This window comes from Centropristis striata, chromosome 2 (assembly GCF_030273125.1).
Source record: "Centropristis striata isolate RG_2023a ecotype Rhode Island chromosome 2, C.striata_1.0, whole genome shotgun sequence".
NCBI classification, from domain to species: Eukaryota; Metazoa; Chordata; class Actinopteri; order Perciformes; family Serranidae; genus Centropristis; species Centropristis striata.
The window spans coordinates 27,005,886-27,027,050 of NC_081518.1; the positions used below are offsets into that span (position 1 = coordinate 27,005,886).

The 21,165-nt window shown below is 41.6% G+C and overlaps 1 protein-coding gene across 13 annotated transcripts in view; it reads right to left on the reverse strand.

The window, feature by feature from the left end:
* Positions 1-20,527, reverse strand: part of neo1a (neogenin 1a) — a 172,117-nt gene extending 151,590 nt beyond the window's left edge. For 8 of the 13 annotated variants that reach the window (XM_059347826.1, XM_059347870.1, XM_059347809.1 and 5 more), the window contains exon 1: positions 19,946-20,526. In XM_059347826.1, coding sequence (XP_059203809.1) covers positions 19,946-20,036 — 91 coding nt within the window. In that variant the 5' untranslated portion in view covers positions 20,037-20,526. Of the gene's footprint in view, positions 1-19,945 lie in introns of all 13 variants that reach the window. The other 5 variants (XM_059347774.1, XM_059347845.1, XM_059347800.1 and 2 more) reach the window with 1 other exon arrangement.
* Positions 20,528-21,165: the final 638 nt, after the last annotated feature.

Consider the following 21,165-nt stretch of genomic DNA (forward strand, 5'->3'; position numbering starts at 1 on the left):
TGACTGAAAATCCCCTAAGGGCAAGCAGACCTAAGATTTGATTACAAACCCAATAATGTGAGCTTCACATTTGCAATGTGAACAGCGCTGATAACTCGATTAGACAAGTGATTATCTCAGCGCAGCCAGATAGACACCAGTCAAAGGTGAGGAACAAGCGAAAAGGTGAAAAAGGTGCGCTCGTAAGTTCTTCTGTCCTTGAAAAGAGAAGACAGGCTTATGTGTAGACGGATGCTCATGCAAATGAAAAGCTATTATTTATTATTTCCTTCACACAATCCCTTCTATCCTTCCTGACCATAAATCACTTTCACATCCATCACTTTCCCCCTTTTGCAACATTAAAGCCTTTCACAGCATCCTGGCCCCATTTTCCAATCATAACAAAAACCACCTTAGCTCCAGTCCTCAGACGTATTTCTTACCACTGTGAAATTTGCTCTCACAGAGCGAGCTCCGTGTCTGTTTTTCTCTAGGTCCTGATTTTGAGCCAGTGGGATGATCATTAATTACCATGAGCTGCATGGGCTGCTAATGGTTGTCTGCGCTGCTCTCCAACCCCGACCCCCACCCCACACTCCCTGTCCCGGGTCTCCATGGCGACCTGTAGCTGAGTGGCTAGGGGCCTTTTACTAGGATGTGGATGAGGTATAATGATTGGAAGGCGGGCCTGACCCCTATGCTTCCTGTGCCACTTGACTAGGCATAGTGCTTATTAATGAACAATTTCTCTGGCACCTCACAATGGCCCTGGTTTACTAACAAGTCCAAGAGGGGCTAAATGGAGAAATCTCACCAGACCATCCCAGGTTAAGGAAAAGCTCAAGAATGTTTTAAGGGCGTGTCAGGTAAACTTTGCTGTAAATTACTAGATAAGCATCCCCTGACTGTCCCAGCTGCCTGTCAAGTGCATTGGATGAAGTCTCCAAGGACTTTTCATTGTTAATTATTTTCTACTTCTCATTTACAGTGAATAAATACAAGGATTTACTGACATGATTGGATCAGGCCAAAAGGACACCGTAGTAGCTTCAGTTGCTCATTTTGTGGGGGATTTTGTAGCGTTTCTTCAGAAAGACCACTATCTCTGTGATTAAACATTACATGTGTTGGTGCAACGTGACATTGAAGAAGAACCTGTTAGATGCCAGCATATGTCAAACTGATATGCAACAGTGGACGATGTTAACATCTTGGTTTTATCTAACATTTACCAACTGCCTGAGGAGGGACTTTTCCACTCCTTATCTCATCACTTAAAACAAATACAAATGAATGTGCTCAGCTGCCTCCGAAAAGGAAATGATGAATCTGGCCTGTATCCCATGACAACGTCGGGGAGCATATGGCACACAACAAATTCAATATGAATGTAAATGAAGCTCGAATCAAAATACAACATCTGATGGGAAAAATGAGGAAAAAAGGAAAAGGCACATGTAGTTTTCTGAGTGGAATTGAGATGTGTTTAATTTTCAGCTATCTAAACAATAAAATGCATCTGAAGCCACCACCCACTCCTGTTTTGTAAGCAAACTGCAGAGGGAGAATGTCTGCTGCTAGACAGCAAGCTGACATACACAAGAGTGATTCTTAGCTGGTTTAAACTCAGCAAGGCCACTTGATGCTAGGAGATTAAAATCCCTTGTTTCTATGTACTCTCCTCGAGAGGGTTTTGTCATCTATGCCCACAAGGTCAAACATCTCCAGCACACCTTGGTGGCTGGCTGTGCAGATGATATTGCAGTTTTATTTACACTCATATCACAGTGGCTGCCTGAGTGTAGGGCTTTCATAAAAGTCTGTTCTTACTAAGTGGGGATGGAAGGTATCCCAGCTCTGAGAATATAATTCTGGGCTGGTTGAATCATTCCCCTTTTTACATTTACACACCTTCAGCAAACAGCAGACACTAGCCTCCCATCTCAGGCTGAATGGCCTTTTCCCCATATTAATGAGCGTTGTAGGGGATCAATAAGATGACAGGAAGACAGATTGCCTCGGGTGTCGAGGGGAGGACGCTCCCATGAGGAAAAGGAAAACAAATTCCGATGGGCAATGCTCCCAATTTCTAAAGTCTGAAACACCTCAACAGCCAAGTCCCATCTTCAGAGCATCCTCGATGTTGTGTTAACTCACTTATGCATTCTTCACAGGCACATACACATCTGTTAATCTGATATATACACACAGATGTTTGGTCTCCACTGCTTTACTGCAAACCTTGGTATTAAAAGGTCACCAATTGTTCAGTAGTAATTGAGCAGTTGTTTGTTCGTAGCACGCTTGCCTGATAGTTCTCCATATGGATACAGTGATGTTTCATCATATGGTTAGCAGAGCATGAGACCTTAGACTGAACCTAAAACCATTAAGGACACAATTACATTCCTTTTTCTATGCAAGTCATCACTTCAGTGGGAATGGTGTCATACTACTCAGCAGCAGTGCTTTAAACTACATTAACCATCTCACAAATACAGCAGAGGACACACAGTTATAGCAGATAAGGATAATCCCACAGAAGTGGACAGGAAATATGATTTTCCCTCTATGAGTGTTGTGAGCCTGTCCTAAATCTGTCAACTGGGAGTCTTACCACCCTCCACCGCCTCTTTTTCATTGATTTAAAAAAAAAAAAAAATGTTTTATTGTACTCTAGTTTGAACGTGACAATCCAGGACAGGGGGGATCCAACTCCGACTGGTTTCTGGTATTATGAGTCTGATGTGTCTGGTGTTGTCTTTGAAAGGAAATATACCTCCCATCAAGGAATCACTCAGTACTTAATGTGACTGAGTGACAAGGACACATAACAATCACAATTTCAGAAAGCCATGACTGCAGCCACAACATATGAGGGCGCTGCTGTCGAAGCAACTGCACCACAACCTATATTATTTGGTAGATAATTCATCAGTCACTGACAGGATGGAGCTCATTGGAGCAAGCATAAATTAAGGAAACACCCACAACAGGTCACCAATCTATTGATGGGCCATGACAAAATAATATTACATTTAAATGATTTATATTCCTTGCATAGCAGACATGTCTGCTTACATTTTTCTACTTTAAATACAAATTGTTTTTGTAGTGTTTTAGTGTCTGCCATAAATTGAGATAACGAGGCAGTGTCAATATCCAGACTGGAGGATTTTTGGAGGAATGTAGAGACTCCAGGGGGATTAACAGTACAGCAGAGAACTACTAGTGCTACACAGCTAGGTCCCATTTTCTTACATATACATTTCATTTATCATGGTGAGAGGATTAGTATGGCATTAGTGTCTTTCAAATGCTTAATGCACTGTATGTATGATATTATCCATTCTCAGGCCATACACGTGATTAGCGGTGTCACATGTATGTGTACTTTTGAAATGGCTATACAACGTGGCAACTATTGTGCTATCTAATGTAGTAAATCCAATGACAGGTCTTTGGCATTCATATTTTCCATCGCATGCTAAAAATGGAAAGTTAAACCCGATTATATTGTTCGGTGTTGTTCTTTGGCTTGTAAATCTCCTTTCTTCTTCAGATTTAGCCTTCAGTGTAAACATAACTAACTCTACATTCTACATCAAAATATAAAGTAATACATTAGAAAGATTGATGGATGATAATATTTCTTTATTTTAATTTTAGTAAATTGGTGCATCCTTGAAAAAGTTGTATCAATGAATAGGACAAGTATTTCACTTTGCTTGACAAAGCAGACTGGTGACAGCTGTTAAATAGTGTTTAGTGGTTGTGCAATATTGTGTGTAGTTATGCTTTTTCTCCCTTTTGTGTGGATTCTTGAGCTTAAAATGCAGATAAAACTTGTGATAAACTAGAGATGCTGGGTATTGCATCTTTACAGTATAGTCTGAAAAAAGTAACATTAAAAAGGGTTAAACTTGAAAAGCTTGTGTTAAGGGAATGTTATCTCGGATCAAATGACAGATGAAATACTGATGTGACAATCAAGATAAAAATTAATAAAACACGCCTTTTCCCACTGTGCGTGCAGAGGAGTGTCAACAATTGCTCGTATGCACTCCATTTTATTCTCAGTATCTCTACAGAATGTATTTGTCATTCATTTGTCATTGTCTGTATGTTTCTGTCAAGGGAAACAAAACAAGCTAATGTCCTCATCAAAACCGAGATAACACCAAGTGCTTAAAAAAAAGGAAACCAAACACACTCAACTATTCAACAATGTTCTTTTTTTCCAGGCAGGTGGATGTGTCTGTGTGATGATGACTGTTTGGGTGCTGCAGGCTGTGTGGCCAGCGCCATGATGATGTATGCACACCTGCCATGGCTCCTGGCTAGCAGTCTCATAGCTGAAACAGCGGGGGGAAGGGGAAGAAGGGAAGGGAGGCCAGGACAGGATGGAGGTAGGAAAGAGGGGGACAGGGAGAGAGGGGTAGACGCCTTGAGGGGCAATGCTGGGGGGAGGGGAAGAGAAAGCAAAAGAGCCAGAGAGCTGTATCCATTATTAATGGTAGTTTGGTGTATTGAGAAAGAGATCTAATGTGGCCGCCAAGGTTGTAGTGCGTGTGTAATCGACAAAGACAGATTCTCTCACTGTGCCTCTTAAGTCTTTCCCAGTCCCCACTCTCCTCTGCACACCATCTCCTCTCTTCTCTCCTCCCACTGCTGTGTATGAATTGTTGTAAATGTATTGGACTGAGATTATCCTCACACAACAGGTTGCACAAAAGAGCCTCACAAAAGGAAATTAGCGCTCATTAGTTGATGAAGGGATTTGATGAGACAAAGGTGAATACAATGAAATGGAATCAGAGCTTAATTCGTAATGTTATAATAAAGCTCTGATTCTCGTGTGTGCATGTGTCTCCAGTTCATTACATGGATCTTTAAATTGAACTCCCACGTAAAAACCTAGCATACTTGACTAGGATTTCGACAGACAGACAGACAGACAGACAGACACACACAGACACACAGACACACAGACACACAGACACACAGACACACACACACACACACACACACACACACACACACACACACACACACACACACACACACACACACACACACACACACACAATTGAGTCACTGATGCCAGGTTTCCTTGTGGGGGCAATAAAAAACTGTTATTGTCAAATATTTTCACACTGAGCACATTCTTCAAGAAATAAACTGCTAATGAGCACAAGTGGCAAAATTGTCCAATAAATTTCTCAAGGAATATTTCACAATGTGACAATGATGCAGGCATCTTCACTGTCCAAGTGCATGGTTATGTGTGATTGTACTCTTAGACAGGCCTGCTGTGGGGTTTGATTTTTAATGTAAGCTCAACACTTATGCCTCATTGCCTGGTAAAAAAAGAAGGATGGTTTGAATTATGGGAATAGGGAAAAGGAAAACAGTCTTTAATAAAAGATGTAATGTACCTTAGGGTGCTAGGGAACCCACTGAACCACAACAGTGCAACACCATATGGAAATAAATTAAACACTAAAGATACTTTAAACTAATGTCTAGGGTTGCAGGTACACAGAAAGAAGCCTTTGGCCCAATACCAGCTGGGGCGGGCCAAATAACTGCACCACCATGACGAATCTAATACAATTACACACATCGAGGTGTTGGGGGGTTGACAGAGAATGATGAAGCCAACATCAAACGCAGTGTTGATAAATGGAAAGCAGGGAGCGGCTGACCAGAGGAGGAGTCGAAGGGGGGATGGTGGTGGAAGGAGAGGGAGGGTGAGGCTGTTATTGATTGTACTGCCTGTGTTCTCGTTGTGAGGAGGATGACGAGAGGAGGGAGGACGATGTGTGAAGAATGGAGGGCAGGGTTCGCCCCGCGGGCAGCAGTTAAAGCCTTGTGCCCCCTGAGAACACACCCAACTAGCCTCCAATGAGCTGCCCATTGGTCACACTGAATATTTGATTGACATACACAACCAGTTACTACTACTAACACCCTATCCAACCCATCCCCCTCAGATAAACAACAATGCACCCAGGGCTGATTGAAATTCAAAAGCAAACCTTGACGCCACAGGCACAGACAGTGATGGGCAGAAGGGGGGTGGCAGTTGTGGCTCACTAGGGTCCCATAAAAAACAGATGCTAAATCACTTAACAACTCCTAAATTAGTTGCTCACAAATCTGCTGGGACATGGGGACCTTAGCAATCTGTGGACACAGTGTGAATGTGTAGCATAGTGCAAAGACTCTTGGTGTGTAGTATAACATAACCCTTAAGGCTAAATTGACATCAACAAAGGTAAGATGGCCTCACTGGATCACATTTTATCACATGCCACATTGAAAACAAGTCACTGGAAAGTTGCATCACATATCATAAGAGAAAAAAAAGTGAGTAAAAGGAAATGCATGGCCAAATTGACAGTGGCATTAGTTGACAAAACTCCAGTCTGAAGAACTACCCCACCTCTCATCACCTGAGCACCCAAAAATCAATTTAACGGAAATTAGAACAGAAGCGGCTGGTGGCTGCCAATGCCATGTGTGCATCTCATTTTCTCTCAGGGAGGCTTAGCTGCAGGATTTATCACCACCTCTGATCTCATTTCCTTTTCATATGCTAGTAAATCCCAGGTAAGGCCGACATTTGGGATGATACAAGGAGAGTGGTCAACCCACTCGGATTGGTCTCCTGGAATTAATCTGGGAAAATCCTCAATACTGACCTGCTTAGTTGTCACTTAATCTAGGGGTAAACCAAATATCAATTACACTAAGCACAAAATGTGGGCCAGATAACCACTGATCCCTTACCCCTCAATTAGACCAGAATGGCAATCTGGAAACTGGTTCATTGGATTCTTGAAGTATAATTGGCATACATGACCTTGAAGCAGAGCAGATGCTCATGGAAGAAACAGATAATGGCTCAGGGGAGAAATTGGGCATTACAGCAACACACAAACACACACAATTGAATCGTGTCTAATGAGAAGTAGGATTGGTAGTGGTAACCTAAATCCCAACTACATTACCAATCTTCTCTGAATGCAGGTCAGCCAAAATATGTTAATACTCTACACTCAAGGGCAGAGCAACTTTCCCCTGCAGGGCTTCTCGGTGACAACTTAAGTAACACCGTCTGGCTCAGTGTCACACCTGAATGAGGATGTTGCAGCCAGGTGAGGTTAGCTAGTAGTAAACACACTGACACTGGGGCTGCCATTGGTTTCACACAGCACATATGGTACCACAACAACGGGTGACATGTTTGCTTTCTCATGTATTATTTTTTCCTTTACACACTTACATATGTTTGCTAGATGTAAGCAATACAGGCCTGCATAAGGTAGTCATTGATTCAAACTGTGAGCTCCAATTTCAGAGAAACTGGGTCAGTTACGACATGGCCAAAACACACACAAAAAATCAAAATTATGCAATAAAATAGTGCCTCATTAGTTGTTGTTTTTTAACTCCACCTCCTTTATGCTACCTTTGAGCTATTTTCAACCAACCAAGAGAAAAGTCTGCTTTTATCACCCAACCTAGTTTGGTCAATTAGGAACACAATGAGCATCCTGCACGCTCCTGTGTGAGTACAGTTCATTTCCTGCCTTTATTGTTACAAGTGCTGGGCTCATTCAAAAGTGGATGGAATGGGGGGAGGCCCAGACACTATTTACTCAGCAGGGAGAGACATGAGTCCCTGGCTTCCTAATGGCTTCCTGCATTTCACACAATTGTTTCCCCTCAGGAAATCTTATCGATACAGACTGCCACCACGTTGACCAAAAACCCACAACACACAGATACTGCACTTTAATTAAGCATATTTGAATGGGAAGATTACCTTTTTTGTTCCTTTAACTACATTTCCAAAGAGGTAGCTCTGGTGTTTAACCTAGCTTAACACTGACTGCAAACAAGTGAAAACAGCTAGCCAAGCACCATTAAAAAGGTGCATTAAAACTGCAAGGCTCTCGTATTTACAGATTATGTTCGTATGTAATCAATATAAAGAAAGAAAACAAGGCATTGTATTTAGAAGTGCAGGCAGCTTACACGCTTGAGCTACTTTTTGACCGACAAGAACTGGGCCCAGAGGCTACACACAGTAAGTCCTGTCCTGATTGTGCCAGCTTTTGCACATTTTTGAACCTCTGAACAAAATCCGCCTGACTCTTTGATGTGTTAGCTTTCTTGCTAAAAATAAGCAATGCTCTGGTAAATGAGACAGTTTTAGAGTTGCTGGGTAGCTAATCCTTTTTTACTTTTGAAAGAGCCTTGTGATTTCCCCTGCTTCTAGCCTCTGTGATAAGCTAAATGCATCAACACACTATCTACATATTACTTGCCTAGAAATTGAATTATCATTGATCTTCAAACTCAAACCCTTTGTAATACAACATATAAGTATTCCTTTAAGAACATTTGAGTGGTCTGGTAAATTACATGAGACCTATAAGGAGAGAATTACAATGCAAACAAGACCTGTAGATTTGTATAATATTTTGCAAGACAGGGTGATATGGTATCTTTATAAAGGCCAAGAAGTCTTTACATCTTGAGCAACAGTAGTTGTATTTCTGAGAAGGGGTTAACACTGTTAATCTTACAGCATACACATGAACCACAGGTATGTGTGGGACTAGCAGAAACACAGCCCATAAAATCCACACTCAACCTCTGCCTAGCACGCGAGGAATGTTCTCTGAGCGCTTCACTATCAGTGTTGAGCCAGGAGGGGCTATCCTCGCCTCTTCTTTGAAGTCTGTGTGGGAGAAAGGCAAAATGGAAAAGGGGCAGTAATAGTGAGCTAGAGCCAAGAGGCTAGCTATTGCGAGGTCAGCCAATTTCTTTCTCATTAGAAATTAATTACCGACGTAGCCAGTTTGGGGGCCGAGCCATGGCGTCGCTAGGCATCCCATGCATCGCCCCACGGGGAGCACTTGAACCCCTGACCCCCCCACCACGGTCGTTTGGGGCCAAAAGGGGTGCGTGACATGGCTCTGGCCCAGAGACACTGCCCCGCCAGGCTGGGAATGCAGTGGCACTGTGGGGGGATTGGGAGAGGGACAAAGAAGGGGAAAGAGGGGCTCCACTGATTCAGGGCTCATTGGGTTAGAGAGCTTCATTATTATGTCCCCTGTCACTCTGCAACAAAAAGCACCCCACAGGCTAGCAGGGGCTAATAAAACCACCACCCTTTATAACTCAAGAACACTTCTGACATCTTCTTTTGAGGAGAAATGAAAGTGTGCAACTTGGTTCCTGGCTTAATAAAAGTATTCACATCTTTCAGCTGAATGAACTGTTGCTTCACGCTGAACATGGATTGGTAAGAAGTGCCAAAACCGACTTGAATTAAGCTGCTTTCACACCTGCTTAATTAGATAATGTTGGGTGAATTTTCATTTAGACTTGCTACACTTCACTACAATATTATACGGCATATGGCACAAACAGACTGCAGGACATATTTGAGGATCTTGCTTTGTGTGTGTGTGTGTGTGTGTGTGTGTGTGTGTGTGTGTGTGTGTGTGTACATTTGCTCTTTGAGTGAATTTGTTCAGCAGGTGTCCTGAAAGCTTGGATGACATGCTTATGCACTCAGGGCTAATTTAGACCACTCCAGGTAAATGAAGTATGAAAGCAGAAAAAGCATTTTGCCTTTTCCTCCAACTAGCAATTTCAAGCACTTGGATTGTTGGTTGCAGAGAAAAGGTTATACAAGAACGTATCGTCCTTCAATAGAAAAACATCCATATTCAAATTCTCAGTAATGGTATTTTAATTCTCTTCTCAATGGTATGGACATAGCTTTACTGCCTTAGCTGCCATGTTGAAAAGCTAATGTTTGACTTCTGCTGCAAAGCATGGTCATTTCATTGGCTGTTACTTCAATTTATTTAAACCAATGTATGTATTTATTTGTTCATAAAAAAGGTCAAGATTATAATTATGTGCATTCACAAAGTCTACCTGCACTCCCTATTCGTCTGGATTGCTCACTGACAACCGTAAGTCAACAACAATTATTTTAAACAAAAAAAAAAGCTGAGTCTTGCTTATCAAAGTCTCTGCTGCTTTTCTCGGTTTAATTATGATAGTAAATTGAGATTCTTTGGGTTTTGTGCCATTTATCAGATAATGAAAGAGGCCTTCATCAGGTCAGGCTCTAATTTTATGGGCCAAATGATTAATCAACTGACCAAAAAATATATACTATAGACTATATATACTATAGCCTATTATAGACAGATAAATCAGTAATCCTATTGTTGTACTAGTTGCAGCCCCATTACATATATATTCAAATGAGGCTTAGAAGAAAAACCCTATTACTGTGTGCCCAAACATGTCATGCACCTCATCCTAGCATGATTGAAAAGGAGGGAATAAATGAACAGACAAGTTTAGCTGTAGTCATTAATGTTCGTCTCCCTGTGTTCTTGATGGGACACCTCATTAAGAATCTGTTGGTAGCAGCTGGCTTGCTATCCCACCCTATTACTGCCCCACCATGCCAAAACCTCTGCAATTGGCCCTCCCACCCCATCCCCCACTCCAAACACGTCCCTCGTGTCTCATATGACATCTGTGTCTCGAGGTCCTGTGATGGAATGCTGCTTGCCTGCTATTCCTCCGCAGGTGCTCCCTGCTGGCCGCCATCCATTTTGCAGCCATGCTGGTGCTGTGGCTGAGTGACCTGTCGCAGGCGGAGAAGTGGGGGGGGCAAGTGGAGTCAAGGTTCAGGGGACAATGGTTATGGAATCGGAGGGAATTCATGCAGCTGCTTTTCATCACTGCCCAGTGTGTTCACTTCAAGCTGGATGAAAATCCTCACCTCTAGGAGCTTATGGTCCTGCCTCCACCTGTTCATCCTCCTCACCAAGCTCATCCTCCTCTTCCTCTTCCATATCAGATAGAGGAAGGTCATGTCTGTATTGAGACACAGCACAAGAGACGTGTTGTCCCAGATGCTGCTCTCGGGAGTTGTACAGCTTCAGCCAACGTTTGAAACCCAGCTGTGCTGTACTTGTAATTTTGGCACAGCGCCAAAGAAAGTGAAGAAAATGATTCTAAACCTTGTAGTCATCCCAAGAATGCCATTAGCTGTGCACATGAGAAATGCTTTGAAACATAATGCAATAATGTGAATATTGTGCAATCTTCCTCTGTATTGTGCAAGTCTGTCTGCTTGTTTTTTCACTATCTTAAGTTTCATATCACAGCCAAACCTTGTCTTTTATCAGACTCCATAAAAAAGACTGAAGTTGAGATTATAAACTTCCCAAAAGGTCAAGGACTAGAATCCACGTTCAGAAAAGGACACTCATAACTTAGGGGAAGGAGTAGGGACTAATTTTATCACTATAATCACTGTTGTCCAGGTGCATGACCTCTCATGAGAAATTAGGACCATTTCTTTGAAACAACTCCATCATTTGAATGCAGGTCTTGATGCACAATAATCCCAAGAAATGGAGATCCATTCAAAAGCTCCTGTTTTATAAATAAGAAGCCTCAAACCCTCACTTAAGGCTTGACATTTTCATCAACAGTAAACATTTATTTACCATGCTTGTGCAGTTAATCAAATTTCAAGGAGCAATTAGCATTTTTCTATAGCCAAGCTCAACCTTATTTTGTGTTAGAGCTGTGCAGCATTTTTATAAAAGGAAGAAAAGCCATCATCTTTCAAGTAAGTACTGCTGAGGGACACATTTATTCAACTGTGAAGGGCCAAGAAAGCAGAATCAAAAGAGACGGCCAATTTCATTACATCATGGCAATGCATTAAAAAGGCTTAAAGCAGTAATTTCACCATTTCAGCTGCCTCTCTTGACCTCTGTTAGCTTTAGATGAGCTCAGAGTTGAGGAGGAACTGACTCCAATAACATGGTAAGAAGTCACTGCAGTCGGTAGAGCCCCATGCCAAAGGGGAGCTCCCAACGGCACAAAGGAGCCTCTATCTAAAGCTGAACTTTTCAAAGAATCGTTTCAGCTTGGGTTTAGCAGCAGAAACATCAGAATTTTTCCAGGGGTCACCATAGCAGCAGGTGAAATCAAAATAAATCCTAGGAGGTTCACTGGAGAGGCTCCAAGAGGAACTGGAACACAAGTTGATATATACATGACTAGCACAGAGCCCCTGGTATTAACTCTAAACCCTAAACTGTTTAAACTTAATGTCTCAAGACTCAACAATCCCAAACCATGGAAAAGTACTGTGTATGACAAAAAATTACACCTTCTTCTATTCTTGCTGAAGCCTAAACACATTATGCCTGCCATGCTTGAGAGTGGTTTCTATGGAATTCCACTACAAAAACTGGACAAACCAGTTGTTGCCTTGTAAAACAGACCAAGAAAATGTTCTGGATAATACAGAGACTTCAAACAGAATTGTTCTGGCACTCCTCACCAAAGTTGCAGCAGCTCATTAACTATTGAAAAGACACCATAATTAGAATTCTTGGTTGGAGTTAAGCACTGGTATTGAATTGGGTTATGTGTGCTATTGAAAAAAAGTTGTGTAAAAAGAATCTCAACAGAGCTTGCAAGTGCATATGTCAATATTTTCCAGTTGGAAACATCAGGTTTCAATTCATGTGAATCTTATAAAATGTTTCCCGAAGAACCGTTTTAGAAATCAAAGTTTTTGGCAAACTCCACTCCACGCAACTACCGGCCTCTTTGCAATTCACAGCTGTGTGCAAAGTTGTAATTTTGTCTTAAACTAAATAAAGACCTTGACAATAAAACTTTTGCATATAATATTATAAGCTGCTTGGCAATCAGTGAACTCTTCCCTCCTTTTTGTTTCTCGAAATATTTTTTCACCACATTCTACGGATTCTAAGACACCAAGGTCAGTATACACTCAATGCTAAATCAAAATGGTCAAATTTCTCTGTCTTCTCAGTAAAAGTAGGTAAACACTTTCTTTGCTTGAGAGCGAGTTCAAGTCGGGAAACTCTCTGAACCTTGTTGATAAAACAGCTGTGCAACCCCAGATGGGTGGCATACGCCTATACAAATACCCACCCAAACATATACACACACATCCAGCCATTTCTAAAGCTGCCAAGAGCCACAGGCCAGGCACAAGATGATGGCAGCCAGCTCGATTGAGCAGTGCTTACAATCCTCTCTCTGTGACTGACTGCCCCACACCCTTTCAGCACATGAAAAGTTTCTTTGACTGAATGAAGGCTCAGAGGCTCTATGTGTACATGGGTGATTGATACTTTATGAGTGAGTGTAAGATCTTTCCCACATACACATAATGGTAAACCCTGCTCCAGTAATATGATGAAGATGGCAGGGTTTGTGGTTCGAAACAACAATACAAGTTAATTTGGTGAATAAAACAGTTCAGCCCAAGTTTGAACTTGCATTGCTAGAGTGCAGAAGGCCACGTCATCCATAAAACAATCCTGGTTTAAGAATAACAAGATTCAAATGCCATTATCCATACTAGACACTCATAAGAAAACAAAAATCATTATATTGGAAAAGTTGCAGTGATTCATGTTTGCCCATTCTCTTTGAAGCACAAGCTACAGCTACATCACTACGCCATAAACTACACCACAGAGAAGACTTTTAGGTTAATTCATCACACCCTGGACGTCCTCCAAGAAGACAGCAGAGAATGAATTCATGTCTGAGAGCTGCAGGATGTTGGAACTCCAGCAGGTACAGTGCAACCAAATGAAGGTTATTAATCAGTCTTTCAAGAAGAATATAAGTCCTTCTTAATTTATGACAAGGGCTGCTGGCCAGGATTGAAACCAGCCATCTCACTAAATACACATTATGCTAATTATATTTTAAGGTTCTTGAGAGTAGCAGCTGATTGGCCAAGGTGGTGCCAAAAATCGAAAGGAATCATTCTAAAATGCCCCAGCTTACTGTTTAGTTTATTACACTGAAGTTGTTGATTATCATTTTCTTACTTCCATTTGTCTGAAAATGACAGTTGTTTGTCATCCTTTAGATTTATAGAACTGTTATGAGATGCCATTGTAAGATAATCGCTTCAGTAGTGAATCTCTTTGTCAATACTGAAACATCTCACAATAGATCCTACATCATGTCTTGTCAACAAAAATGCTGTTTATCTGCTTTGGAATGTCAGGATCTGGTTTCAAAGATTTCAGCCAGACCACGGACTACAACACCTCAAACTTTACATTGTTGTTTTTAGGCACCTAACTGGATTTGTGAAGGACAACAAAAATACAAGACAAAGCCAGCTTTGTCCTCCAATTTCAAAATACTCACTGAAATGTCAACCGTACCATGTAAATATACAACATTCAGAGAATTTAACATGAAAATTAAAAAAAATGTAACATGTAAAACAGGCTGGATCTTATTTTAATAGGAAACGAGTGTAATATGCCCCCCAGGGCTGTAAAAACAGTTCAGTGTATAACAGAGCCTTGCACTCATTAGTCCGGGCTCATCTGACAAGCACAGCTTGCATGTGTCATAATCCTATGCAGCTGCCACTACCGACAGGAGACACCACGACAGGAGCTCGGCAGAACCAAAATAGCAAAAGTTTGGGGAAAATTTTTCAGTGAAAAAAGTCTTCACTGTCCTGCTGTGCTTGTATAAGAATTCCCTTTGGAAGGGCCACAAAGCTCATTCTTCCAAGATTTTACTTGAATGCCAGGCCAAGGGAAAATACTTCTTTGCTTGCAGTACACTACTTAAATCTAACGTCAATACACTCACTGCCATTTGCTGCCGTCATGCTGCAGTTATAAAGGACGTGCATTGAAACACGGTAACTTGACTACTGCAGTTTTTCTGCATGCAGTAAAAAGACTGGACAATGCCATGCTGTCCTGAAGAACATGACCAACTGTGACTGCAGTCTAGCAGAACATAAATATTATAGAATGTGTCATGCTGCAAGACTCCTACGTGCTTCTCACACAACCTTCACTTCTTTTTGGCCATTATGTGTGCTGCTCTGGTAAAAGCTTCAGTGAACAGTGGTGCTCGTATTTGCATGTCAGACTGGTAAATTGTTGCAGTTTAACATAAACCCTCCATGTATAATGGCAAGCCCACTGTAATTTCTAACTATAGTTTAAGAAATGTGTGCAGAAACATTCTAGTCAAAAGGCAATGCCTTTTCACAAGAGCACAAGGGATTAAAATGATTTTATCAGTGCCTTATCAGATGCTTTCAAGATGTTAAAGATGTCTAAAACCGTCTGCAATTGCACATGTGGAAATTCTACTGTGCAAGTTTGTAGCGAAGCTTGAGGAGCAGAGCTTGTCTAGTTTAGTTCTTCTGAACCTGAAATAAGTTGCCTAATAGCTTAAGTGCATAGCAGCATAATCAAAGAGATGACAAACTAGACTCTTACTTACATGTAGCCATCATTTCAGTGTCTTTGTATGCTATGGCTGCACTGCTGCTATGTGCATCAGCTCCATGGAAACTGAAAAGACTCTGCTCTCCCAGATGTCATTAAGCCTGAGCATCATTCAATCACAGCAGAACACGGAAGCTCGAAGAGCACAGCAGCACCACAGTGAATAAGAAATTTAGCATTTTGTTCTATTTTTAAAAAGAAACTTAAAGGAACAGTGGAAATCAGTTAGGCAAACATGTTTCCAGCCATGTCTCCAGTAAAAGATAACAACATTGTTGAAGCAAGGTCCCTCAGGTTACCAAATCGTCTCAAAGGACTCATCACACAGGGCAGAATGGACAGCTTTATGGCCTCTTGACACTATTCAACTTTTTTTCCCCAAACGCCCAGCAAGTGATTTTCAGCTTTTTTTTGTTTTGACATGAAAGGGCCAGCAGACACAAAGAAGACGCAGCAGCCGGATTGGAAAGGTGCTGCGTCTAACATCGTTTTTAGTCACAGCAGGAACACTTCTGGGGCTAAGCGAAGTTCAGCTTTTAAGAGAAGCACACTTGATGTTAGCTGCTTTTTGTGAACTGACCAATCATAACACCAAATAGGATGGCTTTCAAGGTACAGGGAGAACTGAAGGTTCAGGACAACACCTATACCCTTTCTGCACCACATTCATTCAAAGGGTTTTCCTGCGTCCAGGGAACAGGTTTCCCCCCAGGAAATTGATTAGCAGAAGGGGTGTGTTTTTTTTATTCTCTGCCAGCACGTACAAAATGTCCTGGTAGAATTAATAGATTTGGAGGACTAGAAACTGCTGCTACAAAGGTTTTAATTTTAAAATAACATCACTGATAAATTAGTAATTTCATGATAACTTCAGCACAGTGCCGGAGGAGTTTGTTTCCAGCATTCCTGAATAGAAAAAAACTTGCTTTCTGTGCTTTTTACACTGGTATACACAAAGTAACCCTAACCCAAAACAACAATAGAGTTCGAATTGATTTCACAATAATGCATTATAACTTAAAAAGTAATATTCAAGAAAAGCATACCCAACTGCCTAAAGTCCTTATTTAAGGCAGTGACAGTGTACTCTAAGACTGGTATACAAGCTTCAGTGGAGTTACACACAAAGTAGACTTGAGTCGTGTTTCTCTGCACCACACAGCTAGAAACAGCTCTAATAGAGGCAATTTCATCTCATAAGGGAGTCAGCAGAAGCCATGGACTTGTCCATGATCCACTCTGGGTTTTAGAGCATGACCCTTGGCTTCTCTCCACAAGAAAACATCCCTCCCTTCACCATCATAAGCATCGAACCAGCCGAGCTTGTGACTCAAATACACAGGGGTCTAACAATGCCAGGTTGAGAAACAGTTTAAACAGCATGCTGAACAGCAATCAATAAACAAACGGAAAATACTGGATTAAAATTTATGGAGTGCGGAGAGAGGATTCATGTAGATTCAATCTGGTGTACAAGCATTAAACCTCCAGACTAACAGCTGAGGCGTGAAAGTTTGATACGTTGAGAAATGGAATCAAACCATGCGCCTTTCAAGGCATGCATTATTTCCATTGTGCAAATGATGATGCCTTGCTATAGTTTAATTGCACTACGTCAACATAAATCCTTCAATTCAGCCTACACTTTAAGCACTGCTTAGCAATATATGAGCAAATCAACAAAGTGGAGTTGTTAGATGACATTACCACCAGTAGTCCTATTATTTTGCCACAATAATCAGCTGAAAGCCTAAAGCAGCTGATTACACTGACCCCCAATCACCAAAAAGATGCAACAGCAGATGTCACGCCGTCTATTCAGAGGATATTGATCTACCTTTCCCCCTGCCAATTACAGGTGATAAACTGCTGTGACAGTTAGAGCAAATAATTTCAATAAGTGCTGTCATTTTAACCCCTACATACAATGGACACAAACAAGTTGTTATTTTCAACTGTGATCTCAAAACCGCCGACCTCACCACACCACATCTCACACAACGACACAGAGAAGCAACAAACTGAGCTTCCACGTCCGAGTCCAAAGCAGATCAGTAGCATTTTCTAATGGGGGTGGTTTCATTAGTGGAACAGATGAATCAAACACTTGGCCAAGTGTGCAATTATCCGTCTCTTGGTAGATGGAGGTCATTAGGACTTTATGAGCGATTGGAGCCCATAAATAAATGATCAGTAAACAGCATACTCTATACAGCAGACAGCAGGTGACTTTGCATGACGCTCCCCCTTTCATCTCATCACAACATCATGTGGACATTGTAGAAAATATGCAGCTGTTTTGAGGTAAAGATGAAATTGCAATATTAATTGTGGGAATGGCTGAAAGACAAACATTTTACGAAACTTGAATACAGAACACATTGTAAAATGAGGGTTATAGGTGAATTACTCGTAATATTCAGGATAATTATAATCCAACCTCAAGCCTTCCTACTGCTTTCCCCAGCAATGGGGATGTAGGACCACCAGGACTTTCCAAACACAACAACACAAAGGTGGTAAATTATGTTCTTAGCAGCAGAGTCCACAGAGAAGACCTTAAATGCACCAAAGAAAACAACATTTGTTTATAAAGTCTGGGCAATGCTGCATCCGAGGTGGTCTGTGGGGATAAAACCCTGGTGAGTGGTCTGGAAGAGCAGAGTAGTTGCCAAATGTTTACACATTTCAGCAAGTTATTTGCATTGTCCGCTGGGAGACAATCAGCACACTATTCCCTCCCAGTAGGATTACAGAGATAAGATAGAGCCTAAATGGATTTTACACTCCTCTAACGGGGACTTATCTACAAAAGCTGAACTTTTTGAGCCATTATTTAAAGTTCTAACAACTTGAAAAGAGCTAAACAGGAGGAAGTGGTAAATAGCAGCAGTTTGACTAAACTTTCACAGGTCATTCCAACTAAAAAAGTGAGACTACCCATTATATCTTTCCCAAATGAGATTGAAACTCTTTAAGTTAGGGCTGCAACTGTGGCAACTTTGAGAAAGATAAGTTCTGGCCACAGTCAGGACCTCAAAGAAATGTGTTTTGAATAAACAGATATTTTCAGAGAAGGGGACCCCACAATTAGTAATATGAGACTCTGCGTGTGGGTCCCAGTCCAATTCTCTGGAATCAATCAAAGCTCCCAAAGGAACTCCCTGGACCCCTTAATCTCCTGGTTTTATTACTTTCCAGACAGTCGGCCTGTTTCACCCTACCCCCATCTCTCTTTTGTACTGATCTCCAGCAAAGCCAAGGAGGGGCTTTTTTTCTCTCTCTCACTCCCTCTCTATCTCCCCTTCCACCACTGCAGAGCGCTTTTCATGCAGGAGAGGGTCTTTCATCAGGCTCCACACGCAAGAGAGCCCAACAGCTAGCACAGGCCTGTCACTCCAAGGCCTGTCTTCTATGCACATTCATTCTTTTTAAAATAAACAGCAAGCTTTTCAAAGGCACATGGACTGCTTTTTTTGACACACACACAACTATTTTGCATATCACGAGAATGATGTAGGGGAAAAAACTGGGCCATGTTGCACAAGAGTCAGTTATATTCACAATTTTCCAGACCACATGCTGCTGTGTTTGATAGCGTCTAACAGCTTAAATGATAAATATGTGACTCTGTCACGATGGGGTATGCGATATGGGCTGGAGCTGTGCACTTCAATGACTGCTGGAAAGACATCTTTCTCATGGCTCTACAGTTACTTAGGCACTCATGGCTTGGGGTGCTTATAACAGATTGTGGTACGGTATCCTCAAGCATACACACTCTAATCAATACTGCTAATATCAAGAAATCACCTCTAACATCAGTGGAATATCTCACTACAAAATGCCACCAGTTGGAATAAGACAGAGACTGCAGTGCAGTGCCCTCACTTCAAAACAATTAACAGAAGCAAATGAATTGGGGTCTGTTTATCCATCAACTAAACATGTATTGACGCCCAGGTAATGAGATGTCTGCTGGACTGATGATGCTAGCTTATTACCTGACAGTGATCACTAATGACTCTTTGTATTTTTCCGATTCAAGTTCCTGCCATCCTTTGCATTTCCCATGATCACAGAGCCAGTCAAACACAGGTAGATGGATGATCTCAATTCAACAAGCAAATGTGTTATTTGGCCTTTTCCTAATCCAAATGCAGACAACCAAAAGACGTATTTGTGAAACAACTACACCGCATGTCTATGAATCATTTGGAAGACAAACAGAGAAAACCCATCAGCAGTTCTGCCTCAACTGCCTTTATGCAGACAAAAGGACGGAGTGGAATAAGCGTGTTGCTTTACTGCTTTACAACAGGGCTGCTCTATGAGTAAATAGTGTACCTGCTAGTGAAAAGTAGCCTACTTTTAAAGTTGAGTAAATGGTGAAAGAGACCTAACACAGCAGAATTAGCTACCTAGCTCCACGTCTGAGTCAACAGCTTGCATTCCGTGTGTTTCTTTTTTTCTTTACAACTCGTGATACAATGTCGGTAAGTTTCTTTAATCGAGGCGTAAAGAAGCAGACATACATGAGAACAACTAGCAGTGTATAAATGTATTTTGGTTACCTTTGTCGACATGCTTTGCCGCGGTGGTCTCCGTGTAGAGAAAGGTGAGACAGAGGAGAGAGAGGAGCGACAGAGCTCCCCGCTCGGCCATCACTTTTCACAAATAAATCTTTGCAGGCTTCAGGAACCCCGGAGAAGCTTTTAGAAAAAGAAATCCTTAAAATCCCCGGCCACCTCCTGGAAATGCACAAGCGGAAAAAAAGTTCAAAGTCCTAAAATGTGCAGAAACATCCGGAGCCAGGTACTTTTAAAACTGGCCGGATGAAACATGTAGCTGGGAAGAGAAAGCCGCAGGTTAGAGAGACTGTTTTCTCAACTTGGTCGAGGCAGAGGTCGGAGAAAAAACACAGAAATCAATCCATTGCCACGGAGGCGCCGCGCAAGGACAAAAAGATTTGCGGGCGACTGAGCACCTACGCGCCGACTTTACTACTCCGATGTATGTCAAGCGCGTAAAACACTAGATAGAGCTCAGTTGGAGAAAAGATAAGATCCGGGCAGAAGGAGAAATCTCCGCCGCGGCCAGCTCACTGCTCACGGACGGGACGTAAGAGAGCAGCGTGTTGAAGGGCTGGATCTCCTCCGGCTCCCCGGAAAACAGGGTGTGGAGTCACACGGAGGTTTGGATCCTGGCCGCCGTGCTGAGGCAAAAACTAAAATATGGTGTGGGATTTCAATCCTTAAAGACAACACCTCATCTTTACAACACAGGTGTGCTGAAAATAATGCGCAACTTCAACATATTTTAGAGCATTAACAGCAGGTTAATAGGCTACTAACTTGAGCTCCAAAACACACCTACTAGTACTGCATAAGAGTCCTGTCTCATTACAATTAATTACACCCCATATTTGTTATTAATGTTGAGTGAAATTACTGTTTGGAAAAAGGGTTGTACTAAAGGCAATAGGGATACAAAAGCCTGAGCTATTTTTAGCTTTTCGTCACCCTGTTAAAATAATAAACTCATTTTTTCATGTTTTGCAGCAAACACAAAAAACTTCACCAAAAGTCTATGACATTTATTGATCATTTCACTCAAAAAGGACGTAACAAACGATGGCTATTGGCATAGTAATAACACTGTGTGTAAATTATGTAACTTAAGAGAAATAAATGACTTGTGGAAGTGTGACCATATCTTGCTTAAGTCACAAAGGCATGTTCAAAAAATTGCCTAAATCACATTTTATTTTGACTTAGGCATAATAAATCAGCTT